At 40.4% G+C, this 23,423-nt stretch overlaps 1 protein-coding gene across 1 annotated transcript in view; it reads right to left on the reverse strand.

Annotated features, from left to right (window-relative positions):
- The window catches only part of MET (MET proto-oncogene, receptor tyrosine kinase), a 143,048-nt gene that overhangs the window by 51,637 nt on the left and 67,988 nt on the right, over window positions 1-23,423 (reverse strand). Inside the window, exons 3-9 of the mRNA XM_056573853.1 lie at window positions 23,037-23,228; window positions 15,573-15,707; window positions 13,635-13,808; window positions 5,937-6,094; window positions 4,617-4,719; window positions 4,386-4,522; window positions 549-710 (exon numbers count right to left, since the gene is read on the reverse strand). Coding sequence (XP_056429828.1) covers window positions 549-710; window positions 4,386-4,522; window positions 4,617-4,719; window positions 5,937-6,094; window positions 13,635-13,808; window positions 15,573-15,707; window positions 23,037-23,228 — 1,061 coding nt within the window. The remainder of the gene's footprint in view (window positions 1-548; window positions 711-4,385; window positions 4,523-4,616; window positions 4,720-5,936; window positions 6,095-13,634; window positions 13,809-15,572; window positions 15,708-23,036; window positions 23,229-23,423) is intronic.

Consider the following 23,423-nt stretch of genomic DNA (forward strand, 5'->3'; position numbering starts at 1 on the left):
GGGGCCGGCCCGGAGCGGAGAAGAGGTCCTCCCGGTGAAAATGGACAGCCCGGAACGAATAACCCTCCCCACTGGACGGTCCCTGCAGCATAGATGGCCCAGACCAGCTCACTCTTCCTTCCACCCAGGGGAGGTGAGTAGAAAACTAAAGGGGGGGTCTAGATGATGACGAAGGCCGCAGTGGTCTTCAACCTGCGGACCTCCAGATGTTTCAAAACTACAACTCCCAGCATGCCCGGACAGCCGATGGCTGTCCGGGCATGCTGGGAGTTGTAGTTTTGCAACATCTAGAGGTCCGCAGGTTGAAGACCACTGAGAAGGCAGGCAGGTGGAGAGTTCACTCGAGTATAAGCCGAGGGGGGCGTTTTCAGCACGAAAAATCGCGCTGAAAAACTCGGCTTATACTCGAGTATATATGGTATGTCTTTTTTTTAAACAGCCGCAGAACAAGAATTTTTTTTTATATCTTAACATAAGATAAGCAATATATGTTGCAGAATTATGAACACAGAAAGTCTGACATGTTTCCAGCTCTCAGAAAACATTACCTGAGAAAAGACTTGGTCGGGTATATCTTAGAAATGGTCGGATCATCTCTATATGTAAATACCGTCTTTGTCTCACGACGAGCATTGTCAATTTTCAGCATAACATGATAGGAGTTACTTTTTTTTCTTGGGGTATAGCACTCAATGGCGGTATTGGATACACTGGAAGATATGTGAGAAAATACATTACAATAACCTTAGTAATAACAAATAGGAAAGGTGAAAATAAAACGATCAAAAGTGAATGCTAAAAAATAGATGATGGAGAAATGCAGTTAAAAGTATAACTGTCATTTCAGAAAACTGATAGGTCATAGACACATGCCAAAAGTTTTCATTCGTTGAGGACCTCCACCAATCACCAGAATGAAAGGGAAGAAGCGCTTGTTTCAGCTGATGCTGTATACAGGCTCAGTAAACTTTCTATAATGCCAATACACAGCAGTGCGGAGACAGCAGGGAGAAACATCATTCAAATTCCCCATTCATTCTAGCTATCAGTAGGGGAAATGTTATTAAGGTTATAAAATGCATTACATATAACATTACAGCCAGTAACATAACTACAGGAGTGCATGCGTGACATAGACAACTGGCTATGGTGCCTATGGAATCCAAAGTACTCTTTTCCACATAAGAGAACATATATAGAATTCAGCAGTGCAGAGCTATCATTTCTTATAATGGTGGATCCAACGTGAAGCTGGGACACACTGCATTAATACAGTGTGAACACAGCCCATCTTGCCTACATAGGATTTAATGTGATGTAAAGCTAGTGCAGGCAAGAGTTCTTAAAGGGGTACTCCGGTGGCCAATGTGTTTTTTCAGTTTCTATTTACCCTTGCAGGTGAGTTTTCTTCTTATTTCTGGTCTCGTGCTTGCTCTTTGTTTGTCTTTCTTTTCCTTTCTTTGCACAAGTGTGTCCATGTAGTGTAGCATCTATTTCCGTTTTGCCTTTGCTTCAGAAACTACAGTTCCCAGCATGCCTTGTAGCCTGTCTCCTCTTTCAGTGCCCTGTCCAGCTTGTTTTGCGTTGCCTCCCAGCCCTGTTTGTGGGCATTTTTTTTCTCTCTCCCCTTTAACACTCCCTTTCCCCGCCCTGCTTATTATTATAGTCCTCCCACCCTCACTGTCAGCTTCTCACCCCACAGTCCCCACATTAGGGAATGAATGCATTTCCTGCCACAGCGTGCTGTCCCCACAATGTAACACGCGGGCGCTGCTCTGCTTCCTGCCACCCCCCACCCCGCCGGCTCCTTACATGGCAGTGCGCTAAGCCTATCACCGGCCGAGGCGGGACATCGCTGTGGCCGGTGATTCGCTGACGGCTCTGTGACAGCATGAGGATCGCAGCAGAGGACAGCAAAGCCGTTACCTGTAGCAACGGGGGAACGTAGGAAGGTAAGTCAAAGTTTATTTTGTTTATTTTTGCAGCCCCGGGCACAGGAATATGTCACATTCATTATTACAGATCAGAAGCCCTGTGCCCGCACTCACAATTCATTCATTCCCCGATGTGGGAAGAATGTACGGCGCTCCTATGGCTCACAGTTAACCCTTACAGAGACATTGCTTGGGAGGGGTGGGGATATTATCAGGAAGCTGAGCAGCGCCCGCGGGTCACATATGACTAGTTTCCTGACGTGGGGACAGTGCTGCGGCTGGCAATTCATTCCCTGATGTGGGGATTGCCATGGGGGGAATCATGATAGTGCTGCGGCTGACATGTTACTAATTCCCCCGCCATGGGGATCGTGTGCTTGAGGGTGGAATCATGATAGCCGATTCCCCCCTAGGACGCATGGTCCCCATGGCGGGGAAGGGGTTACATGTGAGTCACAGCGCTGATACAGGGTATTCAAGCCGGGCGCAGGGCAGGCTGACAGCGGGAGGAGACATCCATCCTACCTCAACAATTCAATGAATATTCATTATAGGGGTGTGGAAAAGGGGCGAAACCATTGTAGAAGAAAAAAAACAGCAACGCCTGCAGCTCTGACGTCTTGTCCACAACAGTGAACAAACATGGCCGCAGGTGTGGACGACAGTCAAAAGCAACCAGAAAAACTACTGAACTTCCTTCATAAAAAAGAGGTCAGTAAAAAACAGATATGCTGTGGACAGATGTATTACATGTGAATTACAAAAGTGCTAAACTCACTACAAGCACGCTAGATAACCATAAAACTGTGGTACCGGAGTACCCCTTTAAGCTGGTCATTCATGATAGATATCAGTTTGTCATGCTAATGTCCGATAATCTAATGTGTATAGGGCCTTCTAACTGGGAAATACAAAAGTAGACAGGGGAGCTCCCTCGTGCAGAACCTCAAAACAAATTGCCAAAATATATTAGGCTATTGATCAGGAAACTAACTCACCTTGGGGGTTGTGCAAACAAAAAGCACAACACTCTCAGAAGGCAAAATCAAAAAACCATCGGCTGCAGCGGCTTCCCATGCTAGTGGGTGTATTGGGTAGCAAACAGAAGACCGAGAAAGGAAGCTATAATCGCAATGCCGAACCATCGACAACGGGTAACTTCAAGGTAGCGTGAAATAATTTTATTACATGCAACACGTTTCAAGGCTGTTCCAGCTTTTTCATCAGGCATGATACAAACAAATAAAGGAACCTCTAAATATACAGACAATGACCCTAAGAACATACCTCCTACCGGAATTGACATCCCGCTAAATTCTAAAGTGCATTAGTTCAAATGAATATCATATGTATATGTCATAATATATCTTAAATATACATATAAAAAGACTTACTCTGTTTTCTCTAACATCTCATTCAAACCTTCAGGAGACAATGTCCATGATTTACTAAGAGTGGAGTGTAGTTTTCTTTTTGGGTTTAAATTCTCAAAAAAAAAAAAAAAAATTCCCACGGTATTTACTAATGTTTCCCTACATTTTGCTTTTTTTTTTTACACATGCTCTGATCTTTCAGGTTTTCTCAATTCAAATCCACTTTCTTCACAAGTCAAATTATCCCAATGCCCAGGCACCACTAAGTCTCCCATTAAGCGAAAATCGCTGGTAACCAAAGCATGGAAGGTCTCTATAAAACTGCCCTTATAGGTTGTCTGTTTTGTCTGTGTTGTCGGTGGATATCACTTAATAGTTCCTCTACAATTACATCTTTTTCCACAGGTGAGACCTTTCATTTAAAAGAAGCCAACAACTGTTCTTCCTCGTACGTGATCTATTTACATGTTAGTGCAATATTCCATATGTTGGACATGCTATTCAAACATTGTGTGCAAGGATGAACAAGCATCGACATAATATATTTATTTTATGTTACATAGTTTATCCAGGCATAACTCCTTAGTTCATGTTGGAAATAGTGATGGTATCTCTGTGCAAAATATTGAGTCTATTCCTGAGCATCGTTTTCAGAAGCTGGTAAACAGATAATAAAAGCCGGTAAATTCTGCATGTAATAAAAATATTTCACGCTACCTTAAAGTTACACGTGGTCGATGGTTCGGCAGCGCGATTGAAGCTTCCTTTCTTGGTCTTCTGTTTGCTATTCTAACTGGGAAAGGATTGGACATGTTGGATTTCAACTCGAACGATCCTCTGGGGATGCAGGAGAATGCCACTGCCAAAGTGGTCTAACAGTGGCTTATTCCTATCTCTCCATTGAAATAAATAGGTTCACCCAGCCTAGAGTACATGTATATAGGGGAGCACGGAGAGATAGATTCAGCTGAATGACTTATGCTTCTCCTTTCTGCTTGATCCACTTCTGACTTTGGCCCAAAAACAGATTAAAAACTGCCAAAAAAAGCTGAGCGTGGCTAATTTTAATAATATTTACCTCCTGATGGTACAGATGTCATCACCAATATACACCTTTCTGTCTGTTCCGCTGTTCAAGTAATGTCCTTTCAAGGTAAGTAGCGTTCCTCCTGACTGTGGTCCATAGCTTGGTGTAATGCTTTCTATCAAAGGATTCTAATAAAAACAAATAATAAAAGAAAATATATGTGACATCACCTAAAAAATAAATGCCACGTAAGCCTTCAAATTCAATATAAGTCATGCTTACCACAAAAGAGAAAGTGTTAAAATTGGCAGCCTTCCTTCCATTTGACACACTGCTGCTTATATTAAATCCGGCAGTAACTTCTTGGCCTAATTTGCAGACCAGCCTGAAAAATACAATACAATACTGGGTTCAATACACAGAGTTTATCGGTAGCATCAGAAAATATACCGTGGTAGAGCGAGACCAGAAACCATAAAGGAGAAAAAGTGCATAAAAATCCCACCGTCTACACTGTTATTATGATAATATGTTTATTATCTGGTCGCTCCCTGTATTTTCTTAGCTTATTCAAATTCTTTATATTGTGTATGGGTTACCATAGTTTGGTACTGAATACTGTGAGACAAGGAATATTTCATCTAATAGATTGCTCTTTCCAATGACACATACATACATTTTATCAGTCGCATGAGAACAGATAAAACCTTGCCTGTCCAGTAAATGGCTATTGTGGAATTCCTACATATATCACTGTATATATATAATTGTGTGAATAGCACAGAAGGGTGAAGCATATAACCGGCAAAAGTCAACTTAAAGTAGATGTGTTGCCTCAAATTGTTTTTATTACTGGTTAGAGCCGGGTACAGAATAATTTCCTTTCTAATAGGTTTCTATTTGCTGATTATTATTTCTTATTATTTTGTGCTATTATTTAGTTATATGCATTACAGTAAGTTCCATGGACATAGACTCAATGAACATTTTCAGACCCAATTCTTTGTATGGGACAAGTTTGTAAGCATGCTCTGTGACCTCTGTGACTTGTACAAAAGTAACTCTAGAGGGGAGGGAGGCTGAGCTCCTATTGTCTTCTCTATCTACTGGTGTCAACTTTTACTGTAATACTGTACAACTCACTTTCCAGCAATCTCCTCCTTATCACAGACATAACAGGAAGTCTCAGTTTAGTATTAGGGTTAATGGTCAGAATTACAAGTTTTCTGGATTATTTCTGAATATAGACCGTAAAATGGGAAATTAGAAAAAACATCACAATAAATTCTTAAGAAATGAATAATAATTATAATAAGTAATATAATTATTAATAAATTGATTTAAACAATAGGTCATTATCTCATGACACATTCTATTTAAAGACTTTAGTAAAAGGATGTAAATTCACAATGATAAGGGGATGACCACTTTAATCTTGTATATAACAAAAGCAATTGAAATATGCACACTACAAATATACTAACAAATATATTTTGTACTATAATATATTACTGTACATAATATACATGTATATTATTCTACAACATCAATTTGGAACATATGTTATATGTGATTTTTTTAAATCATACAAAAAAGTCTTACTTGTTTTGTTTGCTGTTTTTTCCATCTATTTTGCAAACACTCTTTCCAATAAGGACTGAAGCTTGCTTAAACCCAAAATTATCCTTTTTGAAAACCAGGTCCCATCCACATATAGTTAAGGGGGTGCCACCATCTATTGGAGCAGCTACTGGAAAGATCTAGAAAATGAACATGACCATATATAAGCCATAAAAATATGTGAGGGTAAGAACATAGGTGCATAGGACTATCCTCATATGTATTATTGAGATATGTACTATGAACACATTGTAATATATGGAGTGGGAATAAAATACTGATGCATCTGTAGATTTATTCGTATTGGATCTGTATAGTATCAGGATTTCATATGTATTGTAGACATTTTGGTATTGTAGACCCATTGGTATTAGGGTATGCAGAATAACTTTACGATTGCATGTTATTAAAAAATATGCTTCTTTCTATTTAATTTTCCACTTTGAAGAAATGACCACTAGGGGTCTCCCTACCAGTCCTGGCAGCAAGCATTTCAGACTCATGCTGGAGTCCTAAACACTACGAGCTGCCAGTCTGCTTTATTCACAAAGGAGAACACTCAGAGCTGCCAGCCTGCTTTGTTCACAGCCTGTTTGGCTGTGAACAAAGCAGGCTGGCAGCTCTGAGTGTTTAGGACTCCAGCATGAGTCAGAAATGCTTGCTGACAGGACTGATTGGGAAAAATACAATAGAAAGAAGCATATTTTTCATTAACATGCTATTGGAAAGTTATTCAACATTCATTAATCTAAAATATATCAAAAGTTTATTTGATGAGAGGTACCCTTTAAGAGTGTAACCATACAGAAAGAAGTAATACTAATGATATACTGATGTAGTACAGATGATCTTAGATATGTATTACAGGTGTTTACCAATATGGGTATGTATTAAAGGCCTAAGGTCAGTTTTACATGCCAGTATATTAGTCTGTATTCTGCTTTTGCAGTATTTATAAGCAAGAATTAGGAATGTAACAATTACCCACTTGCTTTGCTTTACAATCACTAATGTAAAATACTGACCAAAATACTGAGAAGTGCATATATAGATTTTATAGAAAAAAAATCATATTTCAGTGCAGCAAACATATTACATGTATTTGCATTTATGATACGTTACTATTGATGTCTGCAACCTGAAAGGACATAAGGGAACAATGAATAGCATGGAAGGAAGTCCTAAATGTGTTCTTCTTAATCAAGTATATATATAGGAAAAAAAACATATTCTGATTTCTGTGCACACACTCTGCATGGTCATTCTTCCTCTGGACTTTGTTTACCTCCTATTCTTTCAGTAATAGAAATAGTGAAATACGCCAAGCTGTGCTGTGACAATTATTAGAGGAAGGGCTTTTTCTATATTGTAAATTGTGTTAAAATTACAACAATGGTGGGAAAAATACAAACATGTGTAGATGATTTTACAAAAGCTGTGCCAATAAAAGGCATTATAGGGTATTTACATGGCATTTATATTGTTCTGTTACAAGTGACTTCTAAACAAAGTATAAAAAAATTACTGAAATGTATAATGTCAAGACAAGTTGTTCCAAAATTATTAGAAACAACTTAAACCACCCATTATAAGTAAAATATTAACCCTTGTACCTGTATCTTGTACTAATCCTAACTTATGACCTGCATTATATCCTAGAGCTCCGTGTTCTGCTGGTTACTTACTGAAAACTACAAACTTGCACTGCAACATTTTGAAAGAGTTAATTTTTCTTTCTTGTGTGTAGGCGCTTAACAGACAGAATTCTGTATTGTTGGGGATGAGAATGGGCTGAAACATACTTCCATATGAGTACTAGAAAGTAAAGCCATGCAAACATTACAGCAGCTCACTGTAAGTGCTAATATATATGTAAAATGGCAATATTTTATGTAAAATTAAGTGCTAAGGTATATGTAAAATGTCAATATTTTATATTGCAGTTCTACAATTAACTAAAAATTAGGCTGTGTTACAGAGTATTTGATGAAATACACTATAGATATGCCCAGAGGCGTAACTTAGACATAGCTTCTGGGCCCTGATGCAGCATCTGCAACAAAGCCCCATGTGCCATTTATAATACTGGTTTCTTAAGGGGCAGATGTGCCTTGGGGCCCCCTTAGGCACCATGTCCTTGGTGGATCTGCTACCTCTGCACCCCCTATAATTACACCTTTGGATATGCCTATCCAGGGCTACCACAGCACTAAGCCTACAAATTCTGGGCATGTAGGATCCAGCTATTCCCTGCTTAAAGCCAACCCTTTTATTTTTATTTTTTTTATAAATATATGGGGAGATTTAGCAAAACCTGTGCAAAGGAAAAGTTGCCCAGTTGCCCATAGCAACCAATCAGATCGCTTCTTTCAAGAAGCGATCTGATTGGTTGCTATGGGCAACTGGTCAACTTTTCCTTTGCACATGTTTTGATAAATCTCCCCCATAAAATCTAAATATTTATATAAATATATAATATATGAAGTATTTTCTAAAGGAGTTGATGTTACATCGATCACAACAGTCCCTTTACATTCTCCGGTTATATAATATAGGTATTGAATATGTTAGATGTATTTGGTTGGCTGCATCAAGACAGCAGATGTCCTCTTTCCCATTTGCCAGGTCCCATTTACATACCTGGTTGACTCTAGTTATACATATTTTACTTTGCTTTTTATGAACTCAATAGTGGTTTATAACATTACTTTCTCTATTTATAAAAAAGGTCAGAGGTTTCTCTCTTTTTGCCATTTTACCTGTCATATTTATTAGAACTGTGTACCCGCCATCTGATCTCACACATATCCCCCACTGACAACACCTTGTGGACATCTGTATGTAGCTTTGTATTTAAAGCGGATCTGTCAGCCTAATATGCTGCTGCCCAATGTAAGGACATGATATTACATCTACAGGGCACATGTATCCACCTTTTCCAGCCCACCGGAGCACCTGAAAGCTGAACTAATTTATGCAGGAGAAGTCATCAACTGCCGAGCCGAGAAGTTCGTGACGAATCGAATTTACTGTGAGTTCGCTCATCTCTAATTAAAAGTTAAGTTTTAAATACACTCCCTCTTCTTTTTGGTACCACTTTATTTGAAAAAAATTAAATAGTTTTCCACCAGAGTACACCTTTAAGTCTGGCCAAATTACTTACTATATAGTGTTCCAATTGCCTAGAAATTATGTATACAGTCGTAGGTTACTGTCATCCTGGAATTTTCCTGGAAACCAGAGCACTTTGACAGAATTAATTTAATAGCCGATCTGTTAGATTTGGTTTCAGCCAAGGTTCCTATAGTTTTAGTCATCTCTGAATACAGAGGACTCATAGTTATAAGTTTGATGTATTCATGAGGAGATGACCTCTCCTGTATTGGATATGGTATTTTTCAGCAGATTTCTGTTCTACAGGCATCATTTCTAGTTTGCAGTTCTCCCAGAGCTGGTGGGCGGAGCTCCTCCCCCCTTCATAGACTTGTATTGCTTGTCTTACAAACACAAGGCAAAGATGAGCTGATTTTCAGAGTTGATTTTAACAACAACAAATGGGGGGGGGGAGTTGGATAACAGGAGAAAGACGCATTTTTATCTAATAAGATATATTACAAACTTTTTTATATTTGCTTGTTCTACTGATTTATGCAAAGTTTTTTCAAATGACAGTGCCAATATAACTAAAGAGTACTTAAATGATAATGCTTCAGATTTTTGGCCTATTTTTCAGCCATGACCCAAAATGATGTGTGTGAACACAGCCAAAGACTGCATAACTAGCACTTCACTGATATATCCATATTGTTTGAAGAGTTTCAGATTTCATGTCAATTTGTAGCTTTAGTCCACTGCGAAAATCCGAACACACTCTAAAGGGCGGCCTGTAGTCTATTGTTGGGCACACTATTATCAGATTTCTCACTTTCCAATAACATAACATATGCCGGTAAATTTCTCACCTTGGAAAAGTCAAAAGAAGGCATGTAAGTATGGCATATTTATCAGTGTATTGTAAATAAGAAACTGGAGTTAAAGGGTTAACTGTGGTTCCATATTTATCCAGCATCTAAAATTACCTACAAATTAATTTCTCTTGATGTGGATATAGAAGAATAGCATGGGCTGTCTACATAGTCTGGCATTTGAAAGAGGGTTCAGTTTACAATATGGCAGGGACTACAAAATAAAATCTAGGTCACAAGACAAGTCCAGTTATAAACTATAGGGAAAAGCGGGGCTCTTGTGCAGCAGTCAGAAGTTTACTAACAACTTTATGCCCACAGTAACTTATTGGAGTCCCACTGTAACTTTCCTAACCTGTGAGCCACTGAAGTGGCTCCAATCTAAGCATACTTGTCATAGTGTAGGGGCATATTTAAACGCATAATAGCAACCTCCTAAACACCAACGCATGGGAATAATGGGCGCTTCCACAATCCAGTAAAGTTGATGAAAAATCTATTTAAAACATACAACACATTTTTGGGCTGTTCTGGCCTCTTCCTCAGATATGATGCAAATATATCTTTATATGTATGGCCTGCTTTAGAAAGAAATGTGTCAAAAATTAAACATATATGACAGTAGTAGCAAACATAGAGGTAGAGCATAGAGGTAGAGCAGTAGCAAACATAGAGGTGACCCCACAGAAAAGAAAATAGACCCTATCATGGTGCCGGTCTTTGCCCCCCATACCCTTTCCCTAACTCTTAGGCTGGGTTTACACAAGCAAGATATAGACATATTTTCAGTTCTGGCCTGACAGCAGGTCTCATCAGACCCCCAGCCAGACAGGGGCTTGTGGCTATAAAAAGCATCCATATTATTCGAGAGTCAATCCGGCCATAATCTCTACTTGTTAACAATATAGTAACCCTGGAGAGCAAAGAGGGTGAGACCAACCATGAGTATTCTCCCTCTCACTAGGGCCCAATAGCAATGCCATAATTGGTCTCGCTAATATGTACACTCTTGGGGGCAGAGCTTGTGCTTGCTTTTGGGCAGTCTACAGGATGTTTTTATTATGGACCCTGCAATATTCACTACCAATTAGATGAGTTGTTAAGATTCAGAAAAACACGTCTGCATCCCAGTTTCACTCACTTCAATGGTGCTTAGCTGCAGTCATGAACAAACCGTTCTAAAAATCATTATAGATGACATAATAATATAGTGAAGTGTAAGTGACTCACAATGTAAGTTATGCAATATTTATCAAAACCTGTGCAAAGGTAAAGTTGACCAGTTGCCCATAGCAAACAATCAGAAAGCTTCTTTTATTTTTAAAAAGGCCTCTGAAAAAAGAAAGACGCAATGTGACTGGTTGCTATGGGCAACTGGTCAACTTTTCCTCTGCACAGGTTTTAATAAATCTCCAAGTTTCCCAGCACTTTCATTCATGAAAGGACTTAATCTTAGAAACAAATAAGAGAAGTAAAATCTTTCCATCGTCTCTGTGTGACAGATGTGTTTATAGAAGCAGTCCGGCTAATGACTTGGCATTTCAGATGATTTGTCTAGTTGCATTATTCATTCTCACCATATTTAAAAATGGATCTAATTGAAGACATTAAAATGAATAAAAATGATAGAAAACTGTAAATAAGCTGAAGGACTAAAACATGGTGATAAGTTGTGGAAAATCTAGCTCAATAAACTCCATCTATTTCCAATGTAAAAATGCTTTGAAATATATCACACAAATATTTGATTATTTAAAAAGCAGCTTAATTTGTGTATACTTTATGAGAATATTCGATGCTAATAGACTATGACTATCTAGAAACTAAGCATCATGTCTGGAGGAAACCAGGCACTGCTTATCACCTGCTCAATACTATTCATACAGTTACCGTATATACTCGAGTATAAGCCGACCCGAATATAAGCCGAGGCCCCTAATTTCACCCCAAAAATACAGGAAAAGTTATTGACTCGACTATAAGCCTAGGGTTTGAAATACATCATCCCCCCTGTCAATATCCAGACCCCCGTCATTAACACCCTCATCATCATCACCGTCATCATCCCCCCTTCATCATTTCCGTCTGTCATCATCCCCCCCTTCATCATCCCCCTGTCATCATCCCCCCCTTCATCATCACCGCCTGTCATCATCCCCCTGTCATCATCCCACACCCCCCTTCAACATCCCCGCCTGTCATCATCCCTCTGTCATCATCCCACACCCCCCCTTCAACATCCCCGCCTGTCATCATCCCTCTGTCATCATCCCACACCCCCCCTTCAATATCCCTGCCTGTCATCATCCCTCTGTCATCATCCCACACCCCCCCTTCATCATCACCGCCTGTCAATGTCTTAACAGTGGTCTTTAACCTGCGGACCTCCAGATGTTTCAAAACTACAACTCCCAGCATGCCCGGACAGCCATCGGCATGCTTGGAGTTGTAGTTTTGAAACATCTGGAGGTCCGCAGGTTGAAGACCACTGCGGCCTTCCTCATCATCCAGACCCCCCCCTCCCCCCACCCCCTTTAGTTTTGTACTCACCTCCCCTCGGCGGGTAGGAAGGGTGAGCTGGTCCGGGCCATCTGTGCTGCAGGGACTGTCCGGTGGGGAGGGATAGTCGTTCCGGGCTGTCCATCTTCACCGGGGGGGGGCCCTCTTCTCCGCACTTCGGCCCCGGAATAGTGACGTTGCCTTGACGATGACGCACAGGGATGTACATGCGCAATGTCCCTGTGCGTCGTCCTCAAGGCAACGTCACTATTACGGGGCCGAAGCGCGAAGAAGAGGGCCCCCCCGGTGAAGATGGACAGCCCGGAACGACTATCCCTCCCCACCGGACAGTCCCTGCAGCACAGATGGCCCGGACCAGCTTACCCTTCCTACCTGCCGGGGGGAGTACAAAACTAAAGGGGGAGGGGGGGGGGGGTCTGGATGATGACGAAGGGCGCAGTGGTCTTCAACCTGCGGACCTCCAGATGTTTCAAAACTACAACTCCCAGCATGCCCGGACAGCCGATGGCTGTCCGGGCATGCTGGGAGTTGTAGTTTTGAAACATCTGGAGGGCCGCAGGTTGAAGACTATAAGCTGAGGGGGGTGTTTTCAGCAAGAAAAATCGTGCTGAAAAACTCGGCTTATACTCGAGTATATACAGTAAGCATGGTGGTCGCAGCATAATGCTGTGGGGGTATTTTTCAGCGGCAGAAAAAAATGAGACTGGTCAGGGTTGGGAGAAAGCTAAATAGAGAAAAGTACATAAATATTCTTAATGAAAATGTGATCCAGATTGCTCTGAACTTCAGACTGGGTGGAAGTTTCACTTCCCAGCAAGACAATTGACCCTAAGCACACAGCCAAGTCAACAAAGCAATGGCTTATGGATAACGCTGTGATTGTCCTTAAGTGGCCCAGCCAGAGCCCTGACTTTAAACCAATCAAACATTTCTAGAGACATCTGAAAATGGCTGTTCAATGATGGTCCATGTCCACCCTGACAGAGCTACAGAGGATCTCTAGAGAAGAATAGCAGAAAATCCCCAAATCTAGGTGTGTAAACATTGTGGCATCATCCCCAAGAAGACTGGAGACTGTAATCACTGCCAAAGCTGCTTCAACTAAGTACTGAGCTGATACTGTAGGAGTATCGTCAAGCAAAATGAATCCCCATTCTGGCGTATGTAACTTTAGTATGTTCATCATATTTTTCACCTTGCTCACAACTGGAGAGCAGATTTCTTGAGTCCATTCTTCACTTGAACAATCCTGTTTTGTGGAACAGTGGTCTTTACACCAGCCGCACTTCATATATGCAGGTGTTGAGATGCAATTGCTGCAGGACCTGTGCTGTTCACACCCAAGACCTGTCAATGGAACCTTTATTATCTGCAAAACATATACGTATATAGAATTAAAGCAAATGTATAAATAACTTGTGCAACAAAAATCGTTTGCAATTAGTCTTCTTGTCTACAGTTCTGATTTAGCTGTAAAATAGAATAAATAACCAAATCAGAGTGACAAGCAAGTTGCAGTCGCATGTGACTTGCCGTGAGGTCCATGTTGACAAAGTCACACACCACTTTGTGACCTGCAACATAAAATCCATCAAATTATAATTTTGGATGACTGTTGTGTAACAGTTGTTTATGTAACAACATGACCATATTGACAATCATAAGGGTATGTTCACACTCAGAAAAAATATGGCAGATTTTTATCCATAAACTGCAAACAATAAAGTTGTAAGCAGCTGAAAATATAATATGACTGTATTTTTTCTCTGTGGAAACATGCTCTACGTAATATCGCAATGCAACATTGCAATCTTCAGGTTGTTTATGGATGCAACTGATGAAAACTCCAGTAAATACTTATGGGGTTTGAATGTGTCTAACATACCTATGCTCCAAAATCTACAGCAGTTATCAACAACTAATATGATTGCAGTAAATGTATTTCTGTAAAAATTATTTTTCCCTTAATGTGCGCCATGTTACAGTAAAGAATGGCACCAATGTATGTTATCTCAGATAATATTAAATGTTAAAATAAAGAGTTGTATGTGCAAGCCTGTTATGTCTTCATTGAATTCCTGAGTTGTACAGAGCCCTAATACAGCACCTATAGAAGTCTGTGAGGCTCTACTGCACCTAGATATGCCTCAAATTTAATATAGAGGTATACAGTGTTTTATTTCATTAAAATGGGAAAGTTCCTCATCTGTACAACTGTTTTAAGGCCCTCTTAAGGCCAGACATCGATTTTAAGGGATGCTAACTCCAGCAGGTGGCAGTATAGAGCAGGTTCTTTCCTTTTGGAAATGAGCTACTTTGCATATTCTTTTCCCATGGAGCATTGCACAGCTTGTAATATTTTATAGGCCAGACTGGTGGTCGCCTCAAGGAAACAAACTACTCATCTAGTCATTAGAACAAACAAGATAACATTGCTCCATCAATGGTTTCTCCATAATAGACTTTTCCTCCCTTTCCTCACTAACGAGAATATTCTGCAGAGGGTTAATTCTTTACCACCATCTACAAGTAGTGAGGTCAGGGTATGGTTTAGATATTGACGCTGGGGTTGTTCTTTCTACTGTTTGCCAGTGAAAGGGCCACATTGATTTATACCATTAGTCATTTCAGGGTTATGTTGAGCTCGAGTGACTATGGCCCTATCTGCCACTATGGCTAATGTCCCCTACTGACTATATTCATTGATGCTTCTTTTAATATAATTTAGTTAGGTAAACTCATTCTTTCATTTAGTGCTCAGTAAAAGTTAAATAAATATCTTTCCTTTTCCAGTAGTTGGTGTCCTGGTAAGATAGGAAACAAAGAGCACTGCTTTTAGACTGGGATGAGGATGACATAAGCCTATTTGTTTGGGTTCTGACTTAGTGCCATTGTACAAAAATAAGTGACCTAAAGAATGAAATGATATTAACTATATGAATGCAATATAAGAAAGAACATATCTCTTGAATAAAACATATTGCCCAGACATGTACAGATCAATCACAATGTATTTTATTATTTCCATTACTATGTTTAGCAATGTAAATGATTGATATTAAACTTCTATGTTTTATTTTACTATGTATTGTACAATGATATAAAGCAGCCTCAAGAACCCAGGTTGACTTACCTTCATTCCTGTGCTCACTAAGATATATCCATTATTCTTTGATGTCCCATTGATAACTATTATTGGAGAAACAGGACGGGTATCAAGTGGAATATCAACATGGGGTTGAGCATGAGTAGAACGGGAAACAATAACCTGAAAAACAGAAAAGGGAAACCGGCATAAAATGGTCCTGAAGGCAGGTGCTGTACATTATATGTAGGAAATCGTTTTTGGAGACAACACATTAATGGTCTTATCCCACCTACCCCAAGATCAAATGGTACCCCATATCCACAGGATAGGAGATAAGCTGGGACCCTCACCAGTCCTGACAATGGAATTCAAATGTCACCTTAATGAATGAAACTGCAATGAGCAAGCGTGACCAGCACCCATTTCGGTTCCAAACTTTGCTGAGATGAGCACTTGGTAAAGATCAGCAGCCATACTCCGCTGCCTCTCCATTTGTTCAGAGAACAATTAAAGGGGTACTTCCCTGGAAAACATTTTGTTTTAAATCAACTAGTGCCAGAAAGTTAAACAGATTTGTAAGTTACTTCTATTTAAAAATTGTAATCCTTTCAGTACTTATCTGCTGCTGTATGCTCCACAGGAAGTTCTTTTCTTTTAGAATTTCCTTTCTGTCAGGCCATAGTGCTCTGTGCTGACACCTCTGTCCATTTTAGGAACTGTCCGGAGCAGGCTAGGTTTGCTATGGGGATTAGCTCCTACTCTACACAGTTCCTAAAATGGACAGAGGTGTCAACAGAGAGCATTGTGTTCAGACAGAAAGGAAATTCAAAAAGAAAAGTACTTCCTCTGGAACATACAGCAGCTGATAAGTACTGGAAGGGTGAAGATTTTTAAATTTACAAATCTGTTTAACTTTCTGGCACCAGTTGATTAAAAAGAAAAATGTTTTCCAGTGGAGCATCCCTTTTAAAGGGGTACTCTGCCCCTAGCATCTTATCCCCTATCCAACGTTCTCTGTAGTACAGCAGCTGATAAGTACTGGAAGGATTAAAATTATTATATGGAAGTAATTTACAAATCTTTGTAACTTTCTGGTACCAGTTGATTTAAAAACATTTGCTTTCCACTGGAGTACCCCTTTAAAGAACACTGCCATTACACAAAGTGCTTGACTATTGAAATTGTATGAGCTACCAAGGTAAAGGGACTTGTTGGTGCCCTCCCAGCATCCAGCACTGAAAGGCATGACCTGTCATCCTCTAACACTGAGGCTTCCGGTGTAAAGGATAGCATATAAGTCTACTTTTCAAAATGTTGTATCCGTGCATGTGGGGATCATGGTGTCTATTACTGTCTCTGTAGTTTTAGGAATAGAGAAATATATATTAAACTTTATTAAGATCAATTCTAATCTGCAATTCCTAAACAGAAGGCAAAGAACTGGTCCATAGTTGTTAGACAAGCTTTATTGTTTCCACAAATTGTTTCATTGTGTACAGAAGAGCTGTCATTATGTCTAGAATTCTGTGATGCTTCTTATTAGAGATGAGCAAATTTTAGAAAAAGTCTATTTGGCCGATTCGACGAATTTTCCGAATAAATTCGGTTCGGTCAGAACTCATTTGCAGCAAATCTTTATTAAAAAACGGCTATTTCTGGCCTACAGAGAGCCTCAATAGGGTGTAGAACACTTTGCCTTGCTGTAACACGCATAGGGTGTGTGCTGGGTTAGTGAAATAAAACTGTTACTCAGTATGACATGCAGATTAGAGGAATCGCTATTAGAATAACTGTCGCAGAGCGGCACAATGAAAGATCCTGGAGGTGGCATCAGTATGAGGAGACCACATAGTGCCTGAATGACACAGCGCGGAGGTGGCGGCAGCATAAGGAGACCATATAGTGGCTGAATGACACAGCCTGGAGTTGGTGGCAGCATGAGGAGACCATATAGTGGCTGAATGACAAAGCCTGGAGTTGGTGGCAGCATGAGGAGAGCATATAGTGGCTAAATGACACAGCCTGGAGTTGGCGGCAGCATGAGGAGACCATAGGAAACCATATAATGGCTGAATGACACAGCCTGTAGTTGGCGGCAACATGATGAAACCATATAATGGCTGAATGACACAGCCTGGAGTATGGTGCATTGTAACCGGTGAGGGTAAAAATTTCCCCTGTAAGGCCCTACTCTCGCATTATTAATGCCCTTCTTGGCAAGTGTTACTGTTACTGTTCCTGTGTGGGGTTGCCCTTTTTAAGACGAGTAACACTTTCCTCAAAAAGGTGGAAGGGAACAACGTATTGTCCATTGTAGCAGGTGGGGGGAAAAAATTCCCCTTTAGGCCCTACTCTCGCTTTATTAATTCCCTTCTTGGCAAGTGTTGCTTGCCCTAAAAAGGCGTCCCTACACAGGAAGCTCTCCCTATTTCCACCGAAATACCCTGTGAAATGGAATTTTGTAGGTGAAAATAGGGAGAGGTTCCTGTGTGGGGCCGCTTTTTTTAGGGCGAGTAACACTTGCCAAGAAGGGAATTAATAATGCAAGAGTAGGGCCTTACAGGGGAAGTTTTTACCCCCACTGGTTACAATGGACCACACGTTGTTCCCTTCCACCTTTTAGAAGTCTTTGCATCACATCAATACTTGGTGGTGTAGGTGGCACATGGGGTTTTTGCACACCTTTACTTTTGTTTGATTTAAAAAAAATTTTGGGTACATATATTTTATCCTAAGAAAAGTAAAGTTTTAGCTAATGTATATCCTCAATACTTACTTGTGAGGACTGTCTGTAACTGGGGAGCCGCACCTTAAATATGTTTTGCACTATCCATATTTGTGAAGTGTTGGTGTGGCACCATGGTCAATCTACTCTGATGCATCGGGCATTGGTGGGTGGAAATCCTGGCTGATCCATGCCTGATTCATCTTCCCAAAGGTCAGTCTCTCCACATTTTTTCAAGGACAGAAGAGTTCTCCTTGGGGTTACTATGACCCCCGCCGCACTAAACACCCGCTCTGATGGCACACTACTGGCCATGCAGGACAGCTTTCCCAGGGCAAACTCTGCTAATTGAAGCCACAAATCAAGTTTGGCTGCCAAGAAGTCCAGCGAATCTTAAGGTGTGTTGCCATGGTCATGTCAAGGTATGCCACCACCTGCTGGTTCAGGTCCTGCTCCAGGTCTACCTGCTGATGAGTTGCTTCACTATGCGGGTGAAGAAAGCTACTCATCAGCGACTGTAGACTCGGGCTGCTGCTGATGGAGCTGGTACTGCTCCTGCCAACTTAACCAACCCCTCCCCAGCAGCCATGGCAGTAGAAGGTGAGCGCAGAGGGCCTCCTGAGTTTGACCTGCGAGAGGATGGACAATGGCACAGATAGACATCGTCCAACTGACTACGTAGGATGTCTCTGTAGTAGGTCAGTTTTTCCTCCCTCTCAGTGGGTGTAAAAAAGGCCCCCATTTTGTGCCGGTAGTGAAGGTCCAATAAGGTGGAGAGCCAGAAGTCATCCTGCTGCCGAATGGTGACAATTTGGTGGTCACTATGCAAGCAAATTTGTGCAAGTGACTTGGAGGGACTCCCTGCCTCCATCTCCACTGCATACTGCCACGATGTGTCTGGGTCCTCTGTCTCGCCTTACTCATAACCCTCTAGCTCATGTAGCTGCTCCTCCTCTCCTGTCAGATAACTAGAAAAACCGCCCATCTCGCAAAACCTAAAATGTGCTCCACTGTGCCCCTCCTCCTCCACCACTAGTTCATCCCCCACAGGTGGTACACCCCTTAGATGTGCGTATGTGGTATGCACTTATGAGAGGAGGACAATGCGCTCCGGTACGCTTAAAACAGTATTTGTCTACAACACCAGCAGGTGTGTACTTTTGCTTGGCCTTTCACAGTATCTAGGCCCTTAAGACTTTAACAGGAACAAAATGGTCCACCACTTAGATGTATGCACAGGTTACACTTAATAGAGGACAATATGCTTATAGTGCTCTGCTAACCCTAACTGGCTGGCTACTATTAGCTTTTCAGTTGTTGTACACACCAGTGCTGCACCACACAGTCACTGTGTACTACACGCAAAATTGCACTTTCTCTCTCAATCTCACTCTCTTCCCTATCAGTGCTTCTAGGCTGGATTTGGGCTTGAGGTGAATCGCTGCTGTAAAAAAGCTTTTCCGTGCAACACATTGCTCTCTGTCCCTCTCTACAATAAAACGCTGATGTGACTGGGAGGTGAATCGCTGCTGCAAAAAATGCTTTTCTGTGCAACACACTCTGCTGTCTGTCCCTCTCTTTCTGTAATAGAACGCTGATGTGACTGGTTGCAAGATGGCTGTGGATTATATAGGGCTGTGACATCACAGGGGTGGCTGGCTGCTGCATGTGATTCAGGGTCATCCCGCCAACCCTTGTTCCCGCCTTCCCAGGTCCTCACATGTGGATCTGCCATTTTGGATGCCCTGGAGCCTGGACCACACTAAATGGAGTTTAATAAAGCGATTCGTGCTTGAATCATGGTGATATTCGCATTCGTTACAAATCGAATTTTTCCTGAAATTCGTTACGAATTCGGATTCATCAGATTCGATTAGCTCATCCCTACTCCTCATGCTTCATGCTCTGATTCTCGCAGATAATGAACAAAACCCCTACTTTCTAATAAGTGACCCAATCCTCAGGCTGACAAGTTCATTATGGAATAAATACTGACATGCCTTTCACATTTCTGCCGAAATATCTAATTACCTTGCTGACATTCTTTAACAGTGGAGAAGTGATATTAACTGGCAACGCAACTCAGTTTTACGCTTTCCAGAAAAATAGCCATTGTAAAATACCTGATTCACTTTGCACCCAACAGCTGTACTCCTACCACTCTTTCCCAGCCACAGCCTGGAACCTAACAATGTGAGTGGCTCAAACAGCTGCAACTTTTCAGAAAAAAAAACTAGTATGGAAAGCTTTTCACCAAGTCCCAGCATAGGAAGGAAGTGAAATTGTTTCTCTTTTCCTCTTTCTACTTGGCAGCTGCCTCAAGAACTATATTACCCGTCTGCTTTGTCATATTCACACTGTCTAATAAAAAGCTGCAAGTGAGCAGGAGACAAGCCCTAACACTTGTTTAGCCAAAACATCAAGTCAATACGCTTCTATTAACAACTTCAGCTTTTCACTAGAAACATCTGTCGTAGTTTAGAAATAATGAATTTTTTGTCATCTGTACCTTGGTAAAATCACTCTACACAGTATTTCATTTGTAGCCAAATGTGCTCCCCTCAAAGCTACTTTAACCAGTATATTATCTTATGTATTAAATAAGTTCATTAATAAAAAGTCATAAACCTATACAAAATAATCGATTTGCTCTTTTTCTGATAACTATTTACTTTTTATTATAAAAATTTTCCCTTGGCAGATTTTTTATTTATTTATTTAACATTAATAATATTCATTAATTTAATTATTAATTAATTTATTTATTTAACAATATTCTTTCTAGAAATGGCAGAAATCTCCAAAAAGAAGAAATGAGAGGATGGCACTCACCAAACCTTGAAGAATTCAAACTTTATTTGCTCTATTTAAAAATGAAGCAGGTTCAGAAAAGGTGCAGACAGGAGTCATTCAATTGACAGCTGTTTCGAGTCAAGCGTGAAACATTCGTCGTCACTTTAATGGTTCCTGTCTGCACCATTGCCCACCCTGCTCCAGTTTAAGTTCAGTACACTGAACAATAAACTAAAATCTTGAATTGTAATTTCTTACTCTGAATGGTATTATTTAGAGAAGCCATTATAGCTGCAAATGTCCAAAATCATTGTTTTCTCAACAATAACATTTTTGGTAAAGGACCTAATAAATAACTACACCTATAATAATATAGGTTTCCCTAAACCAAAGGGAAACATCATTCAATCTATTACTTTGGCTAATACAATGTGTGAAAGTGCACAGGCTAATACTATGTGCAAAGATGGTCGCTCTGTGCAAAATCCATTAGGGACAAGTTACATGTTGGACCAATGTCTACAAGAACTAAGCTGTGGCATGACTTGCATATTTTAACGGTCCTTCTGTAGGTGGCAAAAACATTTCTAATAGGTTGGTAGAAACATTACAACCATAAAAGATTTGCATCAGATTGAAAGTAGGAAGCTGCTCAACATTACGTTACTTGTGTATCTTTTGCTTATGAATTTCTTTGAAGTAAATAGTTGTGACTTCATATTTTTGTTAGCAAATAGTAAAGCTTTAAAAAGCATCGACAACATTGGAATGTGATGACTAATGTAAGTTCTCTAAGTGTGAATTGGAAGACTGATGCTTAGATAAACTCTTATCTACATTTTGACTGATGTTGCCCGTCAACGATGTCTCACAGAAAAGCTACTGATCCTCTAGTGGAATGAAAGAGATGTAATCTCTGTACAGCGGAAAATCATTGTACTGTTCCACATGTAGTTTATGTCAAATTGCTACTTTTTTGAGAACATAGTATATTTAGTAAAGCAACTACAACTCCTTCTAGTCTGATCCCAAAGAAGAGTTACTTTAGCATAAATTGTTTAACAATAAACACTATGATGTATAACACTGGCTGCATCACAGTTTGTTGCATTTAGGAATATAAGGCTCCTGTGACCAGTACTGGAAAGTGAATCAATGGAAGAAGATGGTCCAGTCTGATGAAATCTATTTTACAACATAGGCCTGACCAGGGGACCAAGAGATGGCACCAGGATGTACTATGGGAAAAACACAAGCTGTGTGAGGCAGTGTGATGGTCTGATCAATGTCCTGCTGAGAAAACATGGGTCCTGACATGCAGACGTGTACAACCTAGCGAAAGATCATTGCAGACCAAGTGCACTCCTTTATGCCAATAGCATATTCTACTGACAGTGGTCACTTGCGGCATAATATTGTGCTCTGCCACAATGCAAAAAAATGTACAGGAAAGGATTGGGGAACATGACAAAATATTACAGTTGTTGACTTTTCCTCCAACACTGATCCATGAAGGTTCCATCTCACAACCCCATTGATGTAAAATATGGCCAACCAGCCATCTCCAGTCTATTTGAAGTCGGCGTAGATGGTCTAGTGTTGGAAGCAGCCAGTCATGTTAGACAATTTGCATAACTCACATTAACATTATTCTGGTACTGAAGTCTTGAAGCCATAAATCAAAGAACTTTGGTGGTTTTGTAAAGTCTATGGCCCACATTTATCAAACTGTGTGAGAGAAAAAATCGAGGAATTTTCCTACAGCAACCAATCACAGCTCAGCTAACGAGCTCTGGTAAAGTGAAAGCTGAACTGTGATTGGTTGTTGTGGGGAAATCACTCAATTTATTCTCTCACACAGTATGATAAATCTGGGCCTATGCCTCTATGGTTTAGAGACCCAAACAATATTAGGATTTTATGTTATAGTTGATCAGTGTATATAAAAAACTAAGCATGTTTCAAATGGTATAATTATGAAATCAGTTTACCTGTATGAAACGTCCCTCCGATGTGCCTAGATTGGCAATGGTAAGATCCCCTTGTATGAAAACAGAAATGGATGTCAGTAACACGTTGTTAAACTGGCCCATTAATAAATCAAGGCGCTGGATTGGCAAGGTAACTTCAAACCTATTCTCTTCAATTGGTGATGAACACTGGGAGACATTCTTCAAATAAGCCTAAAAAACAAATGTACAAATAAAAGAATAAAGGTTACAGTTAGCTCATCTTGGCCTTGTTTGTGAACAGGGCCGACTTTAGCCGTGACCCCTCCATACAGAGAGGAATGCCAACATTTCATCATTATAAAAAGTGTCCTTCTAGTGCCACACCTGCACATGTTGTTTGTATATGCAATTGACCACATTAAAACA

This window comes from Hyla sarda, chromosome 4 (genome assembly GCF_029499605.1).
Source record: "Hyla sarda isolate aHylSar1 chromosome 4, aHylSar1.hap1, whole genome shotgun sequence".
Taxonomy (NCBI): domain Eukaryota; kingdom Metazoa; phylum Chordata; class Amphibia; order Anura; family Hylidae; genus Hyla; species Hyla sarda.